At 38.7% G+C, this 17492-nt stretch overlaps 1 protein-coding gene across 2 annotated transcripts in view; it reads right to left on the minus strand.

Moving 5' to 3' along the window:
• The window catches only part of SCP2 (sterol carrier protein 2), a 34158-nt gene that overhangs the window by 12087 nt on the left and 4579 nt on the right, over positions 1-17492 (minus strand). The window contains exons 4-11 of one of the 2 annotated variants that reach the window (XM_058177642.1): positions 16917-17048; positions 14041-14105; positions 11229-11355; positions 10834-10897; positions 10094-10180; positions 9228-9378; positions 3966-4113; positions 2319-2426 (exon numbers count right to left, since the gene is read on the minus strand). In XM_058177642.1, coding sequence (XP_058033625.1) covers positions 2319-2426; positions 3966-4113; positions 9228-9378; positions 10094-10180; positions 10834-10897; positions 11229-11355; positions 14041-14105; positions 16917-17048 — 882 coding nt within the window. Of the gene's footprint in view, positions 1-2318; positions 2427-3965; positions 4114-6428; positions 6580-7294; positions 7435-9227; positions 9379-10093; positions 10181-10833; positions 10898-11228; positions 11356-14040; positions 14106-16916; positions 17049-17492 lie in introns of those variants that run through there. The other variant, XM_058177641.1, reaches the window with a different exon arrangement.

A 17492-nucleotide genomic window follows, 5' to 3' on the forward strand; every position in this document is an offset into this window, starting at 1 on the left:
CAATTTTACTACCATTTTTACCGCAGCTGTTAAGCAAATCACATTGTTATTAAGTGAAGCATGCAGTCATTAAGCAAATCTGGCTTCTCCAATTGACTTTGCTTGTTGGAAGCCAGTTGGGAAGGTCACAAATTGTGATCATGTGACTGCCAAGATGCTGCAACTGTCATAATTGTGAGCCAGTTGCTAAATTCCCTAATTTCAATCATATGATGGTGGGGTGGTGCAATAATCCTAACTGCAAGAACTGGACATAAATCACTTGAGGCCAACACATTCTGGAACACTTTGAACCATCATTAAATGAATTACCTGTAAATAAATAACAAGCAAGCAAGCAAGCAGGTATTAGTTTAATGTGAATACATGCATGTTATAACCTGCCTGCATGTCATGGAATGAGCTAAAGAGGGTTTTTTTAAAAAAACATGCAAACTCATTTCCACAGTTAGTCATTGAAGGTAAAGTACACATTAAAACCAATTAGGTATGGGTCTAAGTAATCCCTCTTATGTTTATCTTTAAAAGTGCTTTATTAAATTGACAACAAAAACTACCAGTATGTTTTCCTGATGAGATCACAAAATTGGAAAGGTTCATTCAAAACACCAAGGCTAGCTTCTCTGTAGCCAATGGCCAACTTAGAGCATTCTGGACACAGCTCTCCAGCCTCTGCAAGAAGACATTCAGCATGGGGAACTCATCACTTCCCAAAGAATTGGTTCTCCTATAGATTTCCCCCCCTAATATTTAAATAGAATCTATCTTCCTGTAAGGGTTCCAAGTCAGTGTTTCTCAACCTTGGCAACATTAAGATATGTGGACTTCAACTCCCAGAATTCTCCCAGTTAAGAAACACTGCTCTAAGTTATACAAGGCTTGACAAACATTTTTTTCCTAATACCGCAATGCAGTTCCCTGCTACGCAATCTAGAAGTTAGGTTACATTATAAAGCAAAGGGCAAATGTAACTTCCCACTCCAGAGGCCCTCTCTGGAATGTTGCCAGCAGATAGGTAGAGAGCAATTATTCTGAAAAAATTGAAAAGCTGATATAAGCTCAAATAAAAAGATTTCATCACCTTGTTCAAAGAGCAATTACACTCCTGAAATCAAAGAGAATGTCTGAATATTTGCAGAGTGACAGACTAAAAATTAGCTTTTAGCATTAGGACAGCATTTTCTATATCTGCACCCTTAATATTTGCGCTCTAAACAGCCAGATTAAAGTTGTCTTTTAGCTGAAGAACATAATAAATATGCTGAAGAACACAATAGTCAAGAACAATAAACTAAACAAGTCATTCCATTTTACTGATTATGAATAACAGTTCTAGGCAGTTCATGAATGACTTTAAATAAATGAGTTTCTGCTATTTTTAAAGAGGAAACGAGCCCAGAGAGGCACATCATCAAGTGAGCAACAATATTTGAATACAAGTAAAAATATAATCTGTCCTGGGTGCAAGCCTCCTAAGATCAATAGCTAAATTCACATTCACAACTAGTTGAGCAAACATGAAAACACAAAGGAAAGGCTTATTTGGACAGAAAATGAATAGATATAGCCAATTATTTTGAGGTTGACAAGTACGGAACAATAAGTACTTGCTATACTTAGATGGCATACACAGGTTATAGATTACATTGAGAAGTTAAAACACATTCTGGAACACTTTCATATTGTTGCTTAGAAAATAATATGCCATGCAATAATATGAGCTTCACCCAAGGGACAATTTAGTCTTAGAAATGTTATCATAATCTTTAACGTAATATTTCTAAGAAAAAAATTAACCATTTAGGGATTATAAATATATATCTACCCATGCATAGGCTTGAAATCAAATTCAGTTTAAACCAGTGTATTTGTAATGAGTATTAGTTGCATGTATTTTTTCTACATAAGAACTACCTTCATACTAAAAAAGTGAAGGCATGAAGATAGCTTGGGACAATTCCAAGAGCAGTTTAGCAAATCCTATGGAATGTGACCAGGCTTACAATTTACCCGCCAAATATTCCAGCTGGCCAGAAATTATCTCTTGAAATGACTAGAAATATTTTGTGTTTTGTGTTTAAAGGGTTTTTGGACATTTCACCTTAACAGGGCATTCAGTAGGATTTCCCGCCAGATAAACCAACACAGAATAACTGAATATTACTACTATACCTTCTGATCAAAGTAGCAGGTCTATGTGGTTAATTACTGATGGCTGATTGCAAAAGAGAAGAAGGCGTAGCTTAGCCTTTTCTTTAAATAAAATTGCATATTTCCTCCATTAAGATACTTAAAAGCTTTATAGACGACTGACTTACCTGTAGCACCCAGTGGGTGTCCTTTTGAAATCAAACCACCGCTGGGATTTATAACCCATTTTCCACCATATGTTGTGTCTCCTCTATCAATCAGCTCACCAGCTCCTCCTTAAAAGAGAAAAAAAAGGGGGGAAATTATTAATGCAAAGGATATCCCCCACTTCTAAATAAAATTCCTGAAGTCTCTGACATTAATTTGACATTAATAGTGCAGAACGGTAATTCATTTAACAGGGACAGCACAACAATATCTGTGTAATGATTTCTATATCCTTAAATTCATAGGAATAAATTCTTCATGCTCTAGCTATATTTATTGATTATATTTTTTATCATGCCTTTATTACTTTATAAATAACTCAAGGCAGCGAACATGTCTAATATTTCTTCCTCTTCCTATTTTCCCTGCAACAACAACCCTGTGAGGTGAGTTGGGCTGAGAGAGTGTGACTAGTCCAGGGTCAGCCAGCTGGCTTTTACGAGTATAAAAGCCAGCTGGCTTTTATGCCTAAAATGAGACTAGAATTCAGTCTCCTGGTTTCTAGGCCAGTGCCTTAACCACTACCCATAAAGCAATAACTCATATTGCTACTTTTCCCATTCAAAAATATTGAGAATGTTATATAGCTTTTCTAAGACCACTCTTTAATGGATGTACAAAATAATATTAAATAAATAGTTAATATGTGTAAAAAATATTCTTAATTCCTTTCCACAAAGGATAGGCATTGTTTTCAAATCTTTTTCATGGTCTCTACTCAATGCTCACCATCTGATTTCAACCTAATTTCAGACAGCACTGCCACAACCAAGCTTGTCTCCTTACAATAGCACACTATATAGCAGGGGTCTCCAACCTTGGCAACTTTAAGCCTGAAGGACTTCAACTCCCAGAATTCCCCAGCCAGTAAAGCTGGCTGGGGAATTCTGGGAGTTGAAGTCCGCCAGGCTTAAAGTTGCCAAGGTTGGAAACCCCTGTTATATAGGTAGTCCTCATTTACCAGCTGCCTCTTACAGTGACCATTTGCCATTATAACAGTGATGAAAAAGTAACTTTACTACCAATCCTTTGCATTTACAATCTTTCCATAAAGCAAAAGAAAACTGAAGCAAGATTATAAGCAGAGTTGTGGTTTTACTTAATGACCCTCTGCTTACCGATTGAGTGACTGATCCCAATTGTGGTTGTTAAACAAGGACTACTGGACTTGGAGGACAGTGATACAGTCTCCTGTTAATTAAACCTATTCCTTCAAAATCTTAAAGGCTAGTACTGTCTTCAAATTCATCGCTAATGAGGAGGAGGAGGTCACCGTTAGAGCACTTAATCAGTGCCTCCAGAAGTTGTGAATGCTCCAACACAGGAAGTTTTTAAAAATATAGGACAACAATTTGTCTGAAATGGTATAGGTTTTCCTGCCTAAGCAGGTGGTTGGACTATAAGACCTCCAAGGTCCCTTTCAACTCTGTTATTCTGTGCTCTTTTTATCTGAGTGATGATAGAAAGGCATCCAAGAGGAAGAACTTTCTAGCAATCATCTTGCCTCCAGAGATCAATTTTGAAGAGTTAAACAAAGGGAAAAGTGCACTTAATTGTGTGCTGGCTATGACCAAGCTGTTCAGTAGTTCTTAATATTGAAGGAATACCTTCAGGACAGAGTCCCAGAGCTTCATATGTAATTAATTCATTAGCAGAGAAACAGTCATGAAGTTCAATCACGTCCACATCTTCTGGTGTTAGGCCAGTTTTTGAAAAACATTTTTTTGCAGCTTCCTTTGTCATATCATAACCAACCTAAGAGCAATAAAATATAACCAGAATGCATTTCATTGAATGTTTCTGTTTTTTGAACTCCACTTAATTGTCCTGATGAATGGCTTTTTTAAAAATTGGAATATGTGTATGGGCGCGCACACACAAACACCACTTAATTAACCATTTGGAATATTATAACCAAATGGACAAATAAGAATTGACTGCATATGAAGGGATTGATAATATTTAGACACTGCCCCATCAAAAAGCACTACTTTTGAGAGATCACAGAAAAAAATGAAATTATCAGAAATTAAATATGCTATGTAAATATGCACTTGAAGTACATGAATAATAAACGGACTTTAAAAATTCCCCATCACTTGATATGTATTTTCCAATTAATGTACATCAAAAGGCAACATATACATAAATGCACTGAAAGCAACAGCAGCAAATTAAAAATATGCATCCAGCTATTTCAAGAAAATTGGGTACTTTGCTTCTGAATTAAGCTACACTGTTATATGCCCAGGGAAAAGGTTAATTTTAGGCATGACTGAAACAAATTAGGATGGTCTACCAAGAATTCTATTAAATATAGTCACGGAATTATGAAATTACTTTCTTCAAAAGTAATGAGTGAATCGTTTTACACCTGTTCATTCTTGCTCTGTGACCCATTTATTTATTTATTTATTTATTATTCATATTTATATACCACCCTTCTCCGAAGACTCAGATTCATATTCAACAAGAGGTGCTATTTCATCAATTTTGTATTCTTTAGTTAGAATTGGAGCATGGGATTTAAACTGAAAGCTTCCTGTTTTCGCCATTGATCTCCTATCCCATAAAAGGTAAAGGTATCAGATAAAAAAAATATCGAATAGCATATGAGTAAATTTAGGAAATATTTTATATTAGATATATTTTTGAAGGAGAGGGGAATTGAGAGTGTGACTAAGTGTGGTGTGACTAGAGATTATAATTTAGGAATTATTTTGGATTATGATTGTTAGTTTTGATACCCTGCATTTTGTTCTGGGAAGTCGGGGTGGGGGTGGGGGTAAGGGGAGGGAATTGGGGGTTGGTAGAGATGGAGTGATGGTTAATGTACAGGGATTATTGAAGAAATATAATTAATGTAGGGTCGGGTCTACATAGTTACCATTTTAGAACGGTGAGGAGGGAGAAAAGAGAGAGTAGGAGGTAGGAAAGAGGAGAAGAGGAAGGAAGAGGGATAGTAGAGGGAGAAGGAAGGTGTAGGGTAGAGGGAGGAGAGGATGTAGATAAGAGAAGGAGAGGAAGGTTTGGAAAGTAAAAGAAGGTAGAAAAGGGAAGAGTGTTAAAAAGGGTGGTGGTGACTGGGCAAGCCCGACTAATTGTATATAACTGTACATTGGATGAATTATTTGATATGATTGTAAAAATAAAACTTTTTATAAAATTACACCTGTTCATTCTTGCTCTGTGACCCATTTATTTATTTATTTATTTATTATTCATATTTATATACCGCCCTTCTCCGAAGACTCAGATTCATATTCAACAAGAGGTGCTATTTCATCAATTTTGTATTCTTTAGTTAGAATTGGAAGATTGGGATTTAAACTGAAAGCTTCCTGTTTTCGCCATTGATCTCCTATCCCATAAAAGGTAAAGGTTTCCCCATGTCCAGTTAAACGTTTTCCCTGTCCAGTAGGGGGCACTGCTCATCTCTGTTTCTTAGCTGAGGGGGCCTCCATTGTCCAAAGACATTTTCTGTGCTGGTATGGCCAGTATGACTACACACCAAGGTACATAGAAGCAGGGGTGGGATTCAGCCGGTTTGGACCAGTTCGGGTGAACAGGAGGCTAATTTTACATCTGGTTCGCCGAACCGGTAGTTGCAAGAACTGGCTGGCTCTGCCCACCCCCACCCCCCAGGAGTCTCTATGCGGCCCCTTTTGGATGCCAGGTAAGTGCAGAAGGCTCTGGGATGGCAAAAAACGGGCCTCCTGGAAGTTCCGAAAGTCCGGAAACGGGTCCACTTGTCAGCTTTCCAGATGAAAAACTCAGCATCTTTAACTACTGAGCCATCGCACCCCTTTCTATCCCATAATGGACTCTTTTTGCTTAGAAATCTCTTGCTCTTCTCCTGGGGAGCTGTTTGCCAAAAACAGGAGTCCCAGCTCCCATACTTGCTTGTTTCTCCCCACTTCCTTTTCCCTTTAAAATATATTCTTTATATTATAGCAAGCAGGGGTTATTTTATCATTTCAGTTTGGGTCTAATCCTTAAACTATTTTCAGTATTTCAGGTATATTCATGTATGGTGCATGCTACTATATACATTACAAGGTTAGGCTTGCCATTTTAATGCAGCTGTTTTCGTCAAATGTGCTCGGAAAGTCAGTCCGCATCTCTTGGGCCAAAATTTCGACAGATTTCGACTCCAGTCCGTTCTTCTTCACAAATTCTTCACTAGCAAGGACTATAGCTGCTGCACCATCAGATGTTGGACTTAAAATACACAATAAGGGTTGATTATGGACTATTCCACTCCCTGAACAATTTATATATGTAAAAAGGGACAGTAATATAGGGGCCATGCCTCTGGATTTTACTCTGCTTTTATCAAGTCATTTCCAATCGCTTTACCATTTTTCAGGTTGAAGATCAAGTTGTGAATTTCTGAGGTCATGATGGGGTGGGGCAGTAAGGGAGAGAATTTCAAGCTAGGATTTCCATTTCCAAAAATATTCTACCCATGCAAGTATTTCCCTTTAAATGTTTAAGAGGTTTACAGTGGCAGATGAGAATTTGACCACTAGTCAAATTTATACTACTGATATTACGAGGCTTAAAACTCCTTAATGAGTTGTAAAGCAATTAGGGTATATAGCAGAAATGTGTAAATGTGCTATTTTGTATATTACTGCATAGGAAATCTGCAATTTCAAGTATGTACAGTATGTTATCACTATCATGTAACCACTTCTGTAACTGTTGAAGTTAATACGTTTGTGTAAGACTCATAGATTAGTGGTTAATACTATGCTTTATGCAAAGTCCCTAATTCAATCTCCAATAAAAAAATGTTTAATATCTAGCAAAAAGGAAGTGCTCCAAATAAATAGAAGAAAACAGCCAAGAGAAATAAAACCAAGAAGAGAATAAGTTTTTTTTATAAAAGGGGAAACGGGGTTACAAAAGCACTGTAGACCTGGATTCTTACCAACACTGTAAGACTGTCAAGTAGTCAAAAATCTTGCGAGATTGTAAAACTTCATCTAAACTGTACTCCTTTTGAAACTGGGAATTTCTACAAAAAAACAGAGAAAATGGAGGCAATCAGAACAATTCAACAGTTGTTGTTAGTTGCAAAGTCGTGTCCGACCCATTGCAACCCCATGGACAATGTTCCTCCAGGCTTTCCTATCCTCTACCATCCTCTGGAGTCCATTTAAGCTCACGCCTACTGCTTCAGTGACTCCATCCAGCCACCTCATTCTCTGTCATCCCCTTCTTTTTTTGCCCTCAATCTTTCCCAGCTTTAGGGTCTTCTCCAGTGAGTCCTTCCTTCTCATTAGGTGGCCAAAGTGTTTCAGTTTCATCTTCAGGATCTGGCCTTCTAAAGAGCAGTCATAATAGTAGCAGATTAATTTTTTTTGTTGTTCCCAAGAAAGTATAAGAAAATTATAATTCCCTTTTGATATGTATTCATATTCAGAGAAATATTGGCTCTGCTCAGAAGCTATTTATTTAGAGCTTATAGGTATCTGGTGCTTACTGTATATCCTAATCATTCATAATTTTAACTCTCTTCTTGAGCATGGAAAATTTTAAACTATTAGCCACCTTTACAACTCTCCTCTCCCATTTTAAATACTTCTTTGCATTTTTTCTCCAATAAAAAATGTTTAATATCTAGCAAAAGGAAGTGCTCCAAATAAATAGAAGAAAACAGCCAAGAGAAATAAAACCAAGAAGAGAATAAGTTTTTTTATAAAAAAAAAAAAAAGGTAAAGGTTTCCCCATGTCCAGTTAAACGTTTTCCCTGTCCAGTAGGGGGCACTGCTCATCTCTGTTTCTTAGCTGAGGGGGCCTCCATTGTCCAAAGACATTTTCTGTGCTGGTATGGCCAGTATGACTACACACCAAGGTACATAGAAGCAGGGGTGGGATTCAGCCGGTTTGGACCAGTTCGGGTGAACAGGAGGCTAATTTTACATCTGGTTCGCCGAACCGGTAGTTGCAAGAACTGGCTGGCTCTGGCCCCCCCCACCCCCCCCGAGTCTCTATGCCCCTTTTGGATGCCAGGTAAGTGCAAAAGGCTCTGGGATGGCAAAAAACGGGCCTCCTGGAAGTTCCGAAAGTCCGGAAACGGGTCCACTTGTCAGCTTTCCAGATGAAAAACTCAGCATCTTTAACTACTGAGCCATCGCACCCCTTTCTATCCCATAAAAGGTAAAGGTTTCCCCATGTCCAGTTAAACGTTTTCCCTGTCCAGTAGGGGGCACTGCTCATCTCTGTTTCTTAGCTGAGGGGGCCTCCATTGTCCAAAGACATTTTCTGTGCTGGTATGGCCAGTATGACTACACACCAAGGTACATAGAAGCAGGGGTGGGATTCAGCCGGTTTGGACCAGTTCGGGTGAACAGGAGGCTAATTTTACATCTGGTTCGCCGAACCGGTAGTTGCAAGAACTGGCTGGCTCTGCCCACCCCCACCCCCCAGGAGTCTCTATGCGGCCCCTTTTGGATGCCAGGTAAGTGCAGAAGGCTCTGGGATGGCAAAAAACGGGCCTCCTGGAAGTTCCGAAAGTCCGGAAACGGGTCCACTTGTCAGCTTTCCAGATGAAAAACTCAGCATCTTTAACTACTGAGCCATCGCACCCCTTTCTATCCCATAATGGACTCTTTTTGCTTAGAAACCTCTTGCTCTTCTCCTGGGGAGCTGTTTGCCAAAGACAGGAGTCCCAGCTCCCATACTTGCTTGCTTGTTTCTCCCCCCACTTCCTTTTCCCTTTAAAATATATTCTTTATATTATAGCAAGCAGGGGTTATTTTATCATTTCAGTTTGGGTCTAATCCTTAAACTATTTTCAGTATTTCAGGTATATTCATGTATGGTGCATGCTACTATATACATTACAAGGTTAGGCTTGCCATTTTAATGCAGCTGTTTTCGTCAAATGTGCTCGGAAAGTCAGTCCGCATCTCTTGGGCCAAAATTTCGACAGATTTCGACTCCAGTCCGTTCTTCTTCACAAATTCTTCACTAGCAAGGACTACAGCTGCTGCACCATCAGATGTTGGACTTAAAATACACAATAAGGGTTGATTATGGACTATTCCACTCCCTGAACAATTTATATATGTAAAAAGGGACAGTAATATAGGGGCCATGCCTCTGGATTTTACTCTGCTTTTATCAAGTCATTTCCAATCGCTTTACCATTTTTCAGGTTGAAGATCAAGTTGTGAATTTCTGAGGTCATGATGGGGTGGGGCAGTAAGGGAGAGAATTTCAAGCTAGGATTTCCATTTCCAAAAATATTCTACCCATGCAAGTATTTCCCTTTAAATGTTTAAGAGGTTTACAGTGGAAGATGAGAATTTGACCAATAGTCAAATTTATACTACTGATATTACGAGGCTTAAAACTCCTTAATGAGTTGTAAAGCAATTAGGGTATATAGCAGAAATGTGTAAATGTGCTATTTTGTATATTACTGCATAGGAAATCTGCAATTTCAAGTATGTACAGTATGTTATCACTATCGTGTAACCACTTCTGTAACTGTTGAAGTTAATACGTTTGTGTAAGACTCATAGATTAGTGGTTAATACTATGCTTTATGCAAAGTCCCTAATTCAATCTCCAATAAAAAAATGTTTAATATCTAGCAAAAAGGAAGTGCTCCAAATAAATAGAAGAAAACAGCCAAGAGAAATAAAACCAAGAAGAGAATAAGTTTTTTTTATAAAAGGGGAAATGGGGTTACAAAAGCACTGTAGACCTGGATTCTTACCAACACTGTAAGACTGTCAAGTAGTCAAAAATCTTGCGAGATTGTAAAACTTCATCTAAACTGTACTCCTTTTGAAACTGGGAATTTCTACAAAAAAACAGAGAAAATGGAGGCAATCAGAACAATTCAACAGTTGTTGTTAGTTGCAAAGTCGTGTCCGACCCATTGCAATCCCATGGACAATGTTCCTCCAGGCCTTCCTATCCTCTACCATCCTCTGGAGTCCATTTAAGCTCACACCTACTGCTTCAGTGACTCCATCCAGCCACCTCATTCTCTGTCATCCCCTTCTTTTTTTGCCCTCAATCTTTCCCAGCTTTAGGGTCTTCTCCAGTGAGTCCTTCCTTCTCATTAGGTGGCCAAAGTGTTTCAGTTTCATCTTCAGGATCTGGCCTTCTAAAGAGCAGTCATAATAGTAGCAGATTAATTTTTTTTGTTGTTCCCAAGAAAGTATAAGAAAATTATAATTCCCTTTTGATATGTATTCATATTCAGAGAAATATTGGCTCTGCTCAGAAGCTATTTATTTAGAGCTTATAGGTATCTGGTGCTTACTGTATATCCTAATCATTCATAATTTTAACTCTCTTCTTGAGCATGGAAAATTTTAAACTATTAGCCACCTTTACAACTCTCCTCTCCCATTTTAAATACTTCTTTGCATTTTTTTCTCCAATAAAACACACAATACTTGTTTTTTAGCCTGCATTCTAACATGTTACCTAAAACACTGTACTTACGGATTGTTCACTGAATGCTTATGATTCTTCCAGGCAATTTTTGCAAAGTGTTCAAGCTTTGTCCCTAAAATAATCAAAAGCACATAAAATGCATATTAAAAAAGATGATTTCATTAGCTGATTCAACGCAGTTTAAGAAAATATGCTGTGCTTATTGTGATCTCGTGATCTCAGAGGCTCAATAGAAATTAGATAAGAATCATGTTTCAAGATACAAAAGACAAAACAGTTAACAGAATTCCAGTTGATTGTACTGCAGCAAAACTGTGCCCCCCATAGAAATCAGATTTTTTTGGCACAAAGATCTTCAGTGGTGTGGCACATCAATAGCAATATTACAGCATACAAGATGTCTTCATTGTATGTTTTTTTAGAACATTAATATTTTAACATACCATATTTCTCCATGTGTTCTTTGCCAGCATTTCCAAAAATCTGTGGAGCAAATGGGGCTGTTTCTAGGCCATATTTATTTATCATAACTTCCAAATGCTTGTCTGTTGGATTCACTCTATCAGTAAACTGAAAGACACAAAATATATATTATGAATACTACAACAGCCTTACACTGAAAACACATAGAAAGGAAAAGACACTATGAAAGTTCTCTTGTTCAATCAGCCATACTGTATATATCCTGTTTTCCCCAAAATAAGACATCCCTTGATAATAAGCCCAATTGGGCTTTTGAGCACATGACAATAAGGCCAAGCGCTTATTTCAGGGTTCAAAAAATTATTTTTGGGGAAATACAGTACTCTTTTCAAACTACATTATTTCCTTTGCTTCTAAATTAAACATATAGGCAGATAGACATATCCAACAATTTATAAAAATTAAATATATTAATTTTCTGCTGCAGTCCAGTGTGTAACTTACAAGTGAGTATAATTTAAATAATAATAATAATAATAATAATAATAATAATAATAATAATAATAATAATAATAATAATAATAATAATAATAATTTAATTTGTATACCGCCCTTCTCCTGGAGGACTCAGGGCGGTGAACAGGCAGATAAAATAAAAACAATACATTTCAATAAAAACAATATTTAAAAAACTTATTCCAATAGCCTAAATTTAAAATACAATACGAAATATAAAATAAACCCCAATAAAATCCATATTTAAAACCTATTAAGCCAGTCCTGCTCGAAAGAATAGATATGTTTTAAGCTCGCGGCAAAAGGTCCGGAGGTCTGGAAGTTGTCGAAGTCCTGGGGGAAGCTCATTCCAGAGGGTAGGTGCCCCCACAGAGAAGGCTCTCCCCCTGGGGGTCGCCAGCCTGCACTGTCTGGCTGACGGCACCCTGAGGAGGCCCTCTCTATGAGAGCGTACCGGTCGGTGGGAGGCATGTGGTAACAGAAGGCGGTCCCGAAGATATCCCGGTCCTATGCCATGGGATATCCCGGTCCTATGCCATTTACAGGTACTGGTAGTCCTCAACTTATGACCACAACCGAGTGGAAAATTTATATTGCTAAGTGAGAAATTTGTTAAGTGAGTTTTGCCCCTTTTTACTTTTCTCGCCACATTTTTTAAGTGAATCACTGCAGTTCTTAAATTAGTAACATGGTTGTTAAATGAATGTGGCTTCGCCATTGACTTTGCTTGTCAGAAGGTCGTAAAAGATGATCATATGACCCTGGGACACTGCAACCGTCATAAGTATGAACTAGCTGTCAAGCGTTCAAATGTAAATCAGGTGACCATAGGGATGCTGCAATGGTCATAAGTGTGAAAAATGGTCATAAGTCACTTTTTTTCAGTGATGTGGTAACTTTGAACAGTCACTAAATGTATTGCTGTAAGTCAATGCTCAGAATCAAGGGACTTGTTAGGGGAATAGCATCCCATCCTATTTGTTTTAGGCTTAAAATGGTTAAAATAGATTTTTTTAGGAAAAAGGGGGAAAAAAGAACAAATCTTAATATCTACGTGTGCTGTGAATACCAAGCCAATGCCAAGTGAGAAACATATCCTCGGCAAACCCCCCTGCCTCATCAGTCTGATCGTATCAGCATTATCAAGACTCCTGATTGTGGGCCAGGCCCACTCAAAAGTTGGCTTCCCAGTAAAAAAGCTCAAATATTTTTGAGGCATTAATTTTCTCTTTTTTCACCATTCTCTTTATTCTTTGAGGATGCCTCTTTAAGGTGCTCCAAACTTTGCTTCTAACTCTACAACTGTCATTTATATGGTGCTTTGGCCCGGGGTGAAATCTGAATTTTTTTCCTACCGGTTCTGTGGGTGTGGCTTAATTGGTGGGCGTGGCTTGGTGGTCAGGTGACTGAATGGGCATGGCCAATAATAAAAATAATAAAGTATACAAAACTTGGGAGCGCATTGGTCTATCTTCTTTAAAAATAGAGGCACCGGTCTACTAATTGTCTTTTTTTAGGAGGCACCCGTCTACCTTCTTTAAAAATAGAGGCACCAGTCTTCTAGCTGCCTACAGCGCTGATCAGCTGTAGGCTGATTTGAAGCGCCACGGAAGTCGTTTAAGGCCGTTTGCAGCTATATCATCACCGAGAGCTTCAGGGACAGAGAAGAGGAACAGCAAGGCGTGGGTGGTGGGGGGTGGGCAGGGATTTTTGCTACCTGTTCTCCGAACTACCCACCCCCCATTACTACCGGATCGGACAATCCGGTCCGAACTGGGAGCATTTCACCCCTGCTTTGCCCCCCCCCCATATTTTTAGCCAGACAGAGAACTCCGTTGCTCTGTCTCCTCCCACCCGATTTCCCAAATCCTTCCAGAAAAATCCAGATATAGGCTGAAAGCCTTGAGAGAAACTCCAGACCACTGTTTTCCTAGTAGAAACCTTGAGGCTCCAATGAAAGAAGATTCCAGTAGACCAGGAAAAAATGGCATTCTTTCTGCCCCTTTCAGTTTGAGCCATAGCTGCCTTTTGCTCCAAAAGGCCAGGCCTCTAGTAACTAGGATTGCTAAGGAAAAATCTCAGATGAATCTTCTCAAGGATTACATTGCTAAGGCACAGTGTAACCTGAGGTCCTAACTAAAGATGGAAGGGAAAGTGCTCCATAGCTTTGTGCTATTGGAGTAGTATTCAGAAATTACAGATACGACCTGCATTTGCTAAAGGATGTTGATAGATGAAACACTCTCATCCATCTTTCAAATGCGCCAAGCTATACAAAATGTTCTTTTCCCTCGTAGCAAAGACTTGAACACTCACTTGAGAGGAAAGGGACCCTCTTGCCATCTTTTCAAATCCAAGAGCCAATATACAGTTAGCCAAACCTTGAATACAAAAATTATTGGATAATTATGTTTTAAGCTTTAATAAAGAGTTCAATTAGATCTATTGGTAGCTGTCTAAATAATTGGTAGGAGATAGGCAAAGGTTAATCGCCTCCCCCCTCCCACTCCCCCGCTGCCCAAAATGTAATTGCAGGGGAAAAAAGGCTTGGATGACCAGGAGTGGATTTCTGTGCAGAAGGATTTGGAGTTCCATTCACTGTGGACCAGGGGTGAAATCCAGCAGGTTCTAACAGGTTCTGGAGAACCGGTAGCGGAAATTTTGAGCAGTCCTGAGAACCGATAGCGGAAATTTGAGTCGTTCAGATAATTGGCAAAAAACCATGTATGGCTGGCCCCAGAATGGGGTGGGAATAGAGATTTTGCAATATCCTTCCCCTGCCATGCCCAACAAGCCACACCCACCAAACCACACCACGCCCACCAAGCCGTTTACCACAGAACCGGTGGTAAAAAAATTGGATTTCACCACTACTGTGGACCCTCAAAACAAATTCAAAGCTCAGAATTATGTGTATTAAATTTATGCTGTGAGAAGACACTATGACAGCTCATCTCTCTTAAACCATTTCAACTGATTTTCAGTTTGAAGCAAAAGTCTGGTTTCTAGCTACCCACCTTTTCAACTGCCTTAAATGCCTCCAGGTCCAAATTAGAACAAGAATGTTCTTAGAAATGAAGTTCAGTAACAGTCAGAGACCAGGCCTTTTTGCTTGAAAGCTCTTATTAACCCGTTTCCCTGGATGAGACTGTCACTCAGAGTTGTCTTTCACAAATGAAGAGAGGAGAGAATCCTGAGAAACACTACCAGGGAGATCAAGGAAGGGATTACATAAGCCTACATGGAAAGCCTGAGGGGAGAGAAAATGGAAACCTACAGCTTCTGTGGCAACAAGCATGGGAAAGTGGATCAGTTGGGAAGAGAGTGAGTGAGGTTAGGTGCTGTTGTGTCCTGGGAACACATTAAAAAAGGGAGGCATTTTTGAAGAGCAGATCAGGGAACAAAAGGATGGGCTTATGGTCTTTGACTTAGCCCCATCTCTGTCTCATTGTTTAGCTTCATGGTTCTGTGAAATATGTATGTCACATGTCACATGAAATATGTATGTCACAAATCCAGTCATTTTATGATGGCACCTGCAAGACATCTTCAAATCTCTATTAGCTTTGAAATGTTGAAGATACTGTACCTCTTTTGCTCTACTTGGGAAATAACAGGCACTGATATTAATAATAAACAAAACAGATGCCACAAGGTAACCCACAGGGTGGCTAAATTTGGATAGCTAGGGACGTGCATTAACATTCAGGGGAGGGCTCAGAACTATTGGGCAGGATCAGGGGTGAAATTCAATTTTTTTTACTGCCAGTTCTGTGGGTGTGACTTAGGCATGGTGTGGCGTGGTGGGCGTGGCTTGTTAGTTGTGGCAGGGGAAGGATACTTTAAAATCTCCACTCCCACCCCAGTCTGGGGCCAGCCAAAGGTGGTATTTGCCGGTTCTCCGAACTACTCAAAATTTCCGCTACCAGTTCTCCAAACTGCTCAAAATTTCCACTACCGGTTCTCCAGAACCTGTCAGAACCTGATGGATTTCACCCCTGCCAGGATCCATATGTACTTGTATGTAAGCCAATCTTTGGATAAGCCAATCCTCGATTTTTTAACCAAAATAAAAAAAATGTGCCACCTGCAGATAAGCTGATCTATATTTTTCATGGTATTTAGGTTAAAATTCAAGGGTCTGCTTAGCTGCAGGTGGATTATGTTTATATGAGATACACGGGTACTTTAAAAAGTTACTAGACAACTTATGCCTTATTGGTTGATTGTTTCAGAGATATTTTCTTACCTATACACAGTAACAAGGACGAGCAAAATAGCAGTGGGAGCAGGAGTGACTTCCAACTTCCTGCCAGCTTCTCCATCAAATTTCTTTGTGAGAATCTGGCAGGGAGCATCAAATATTTCTCTTCCCTTCCCTTTCCAACAAGCAGGTAAGTGGCTAAACGGAGGGAAATGGAGCAAGGGATTGCAAGAGTGGCTGGGAAACTCTCACAAAATGTTGAAAATGAATATGACGTTGCCATAACCACAGCCTTTGGGGGTCATGGATCTCAGATTTTGGACACATTCTTTCAGTTAGTCCATTTAAGATACACTGGTTCAAAAATAGTTGCCCTATGATGCACTGTTTTGCCCAGTTGAAGGTCATGACAACAAGAGTTTTAGTAATACAAATTACTGTATATACTTGCAGATAAGCCTATGGATAAGCCTAAACCAATTTTCTGGATGTATTTTGGTATCTAAAATTATTGGTTTATCCACAAATGTATACAGCATATCCTTATTACCTATCTGGATGGTGATTGAAACCAAATTGTTAATATTTTTCCTCTCAGCTTTTGGACTTGAATATTATTGAAAATGTGTGAAATTTCAAAGAAGCAAAGAGACCTAACATTATTTCTAAGATGGAAAAGTTCTGCAAGGAAAAGTGGGGAGGAAATCTCAAAGAAAGAATTAATAGAAACTTTTAGAAACAGTTATTTCTTCCAAAGGAGCTGCTACAAAATACTGACTGAAAGAGTGCCCATAAATCTGCACATCCTATTTTCTTACATTTCTTCTTTTGTATCTATAAAAACTATACATGAACAGTATGTATTCATTCAAAAGTGCAGAAAAAACCCATGTGTAATTCAGTACAACTTAGAGGATGTGCCAACTTCTCTCCTGATCAGGGGTTAAACACAACTGTATTTTGCTGGGGGTTAGCAAATGTAACTTACCTCCTTTTATTAATTGTCCTGCTAGAAACAAAGCTGTTGAACCAGTAGCACAATTGTTGTTAACGTTTATAATAGGGATACCTGTTAGACCCAAACTGTGATAAATAGCCCTCTGCCCAGAGGTTGAGTCACCTTTAGAATAAAAAAAAAAGACACACAGAGTCAGTTTTGATAAAATACCAACATGTTCTCTAGTCTCTTTCTAAAGTTGCTAAATTTCTTCATGTTAACCTCTAAAGTGATTAATAATTTTTAGCATGGCGGGATGCAGGAATGCAGGCATTGCAATTTGCCAGAGTTTATGACTTAGAAAGTTGTATGATTCCAACCTCCTGTGATTGCCCTGATTTAGTATGAAATGTGAATTAGTCAGGGACTTTTTGGTGAGACCAAAAGGTCCTCATCCCAAACTGTAGAGAAACATTCAGATTCACAGTAGATTAAAAGAGATACGTTCAATTCACAATTTATCTGTATCTTAATCAAGTATCTTTTCTTCAGTAAATTTTAAATCATGCAACAATCAAAATTCAAGCCTGCAAGGTTAAATGAACTTTCCTGGAAAAAACACTGCAA

The sequence above is a fragment of the Ahaetulla prasina genome, chromosome 3, assembly GCF_028640845.1.
Source record: "Ahaetulla prasina isolate Xishuangbanna chromosome 3, ASM2864084v1, whole genome shotgun sequence".
Taxonomy (NCBI): Eukaryota; Metazoa; Chordata; class Lepidosauria; order Squamata; family Colubridae; genus Ahaetulla; species Ahaetulla prasina.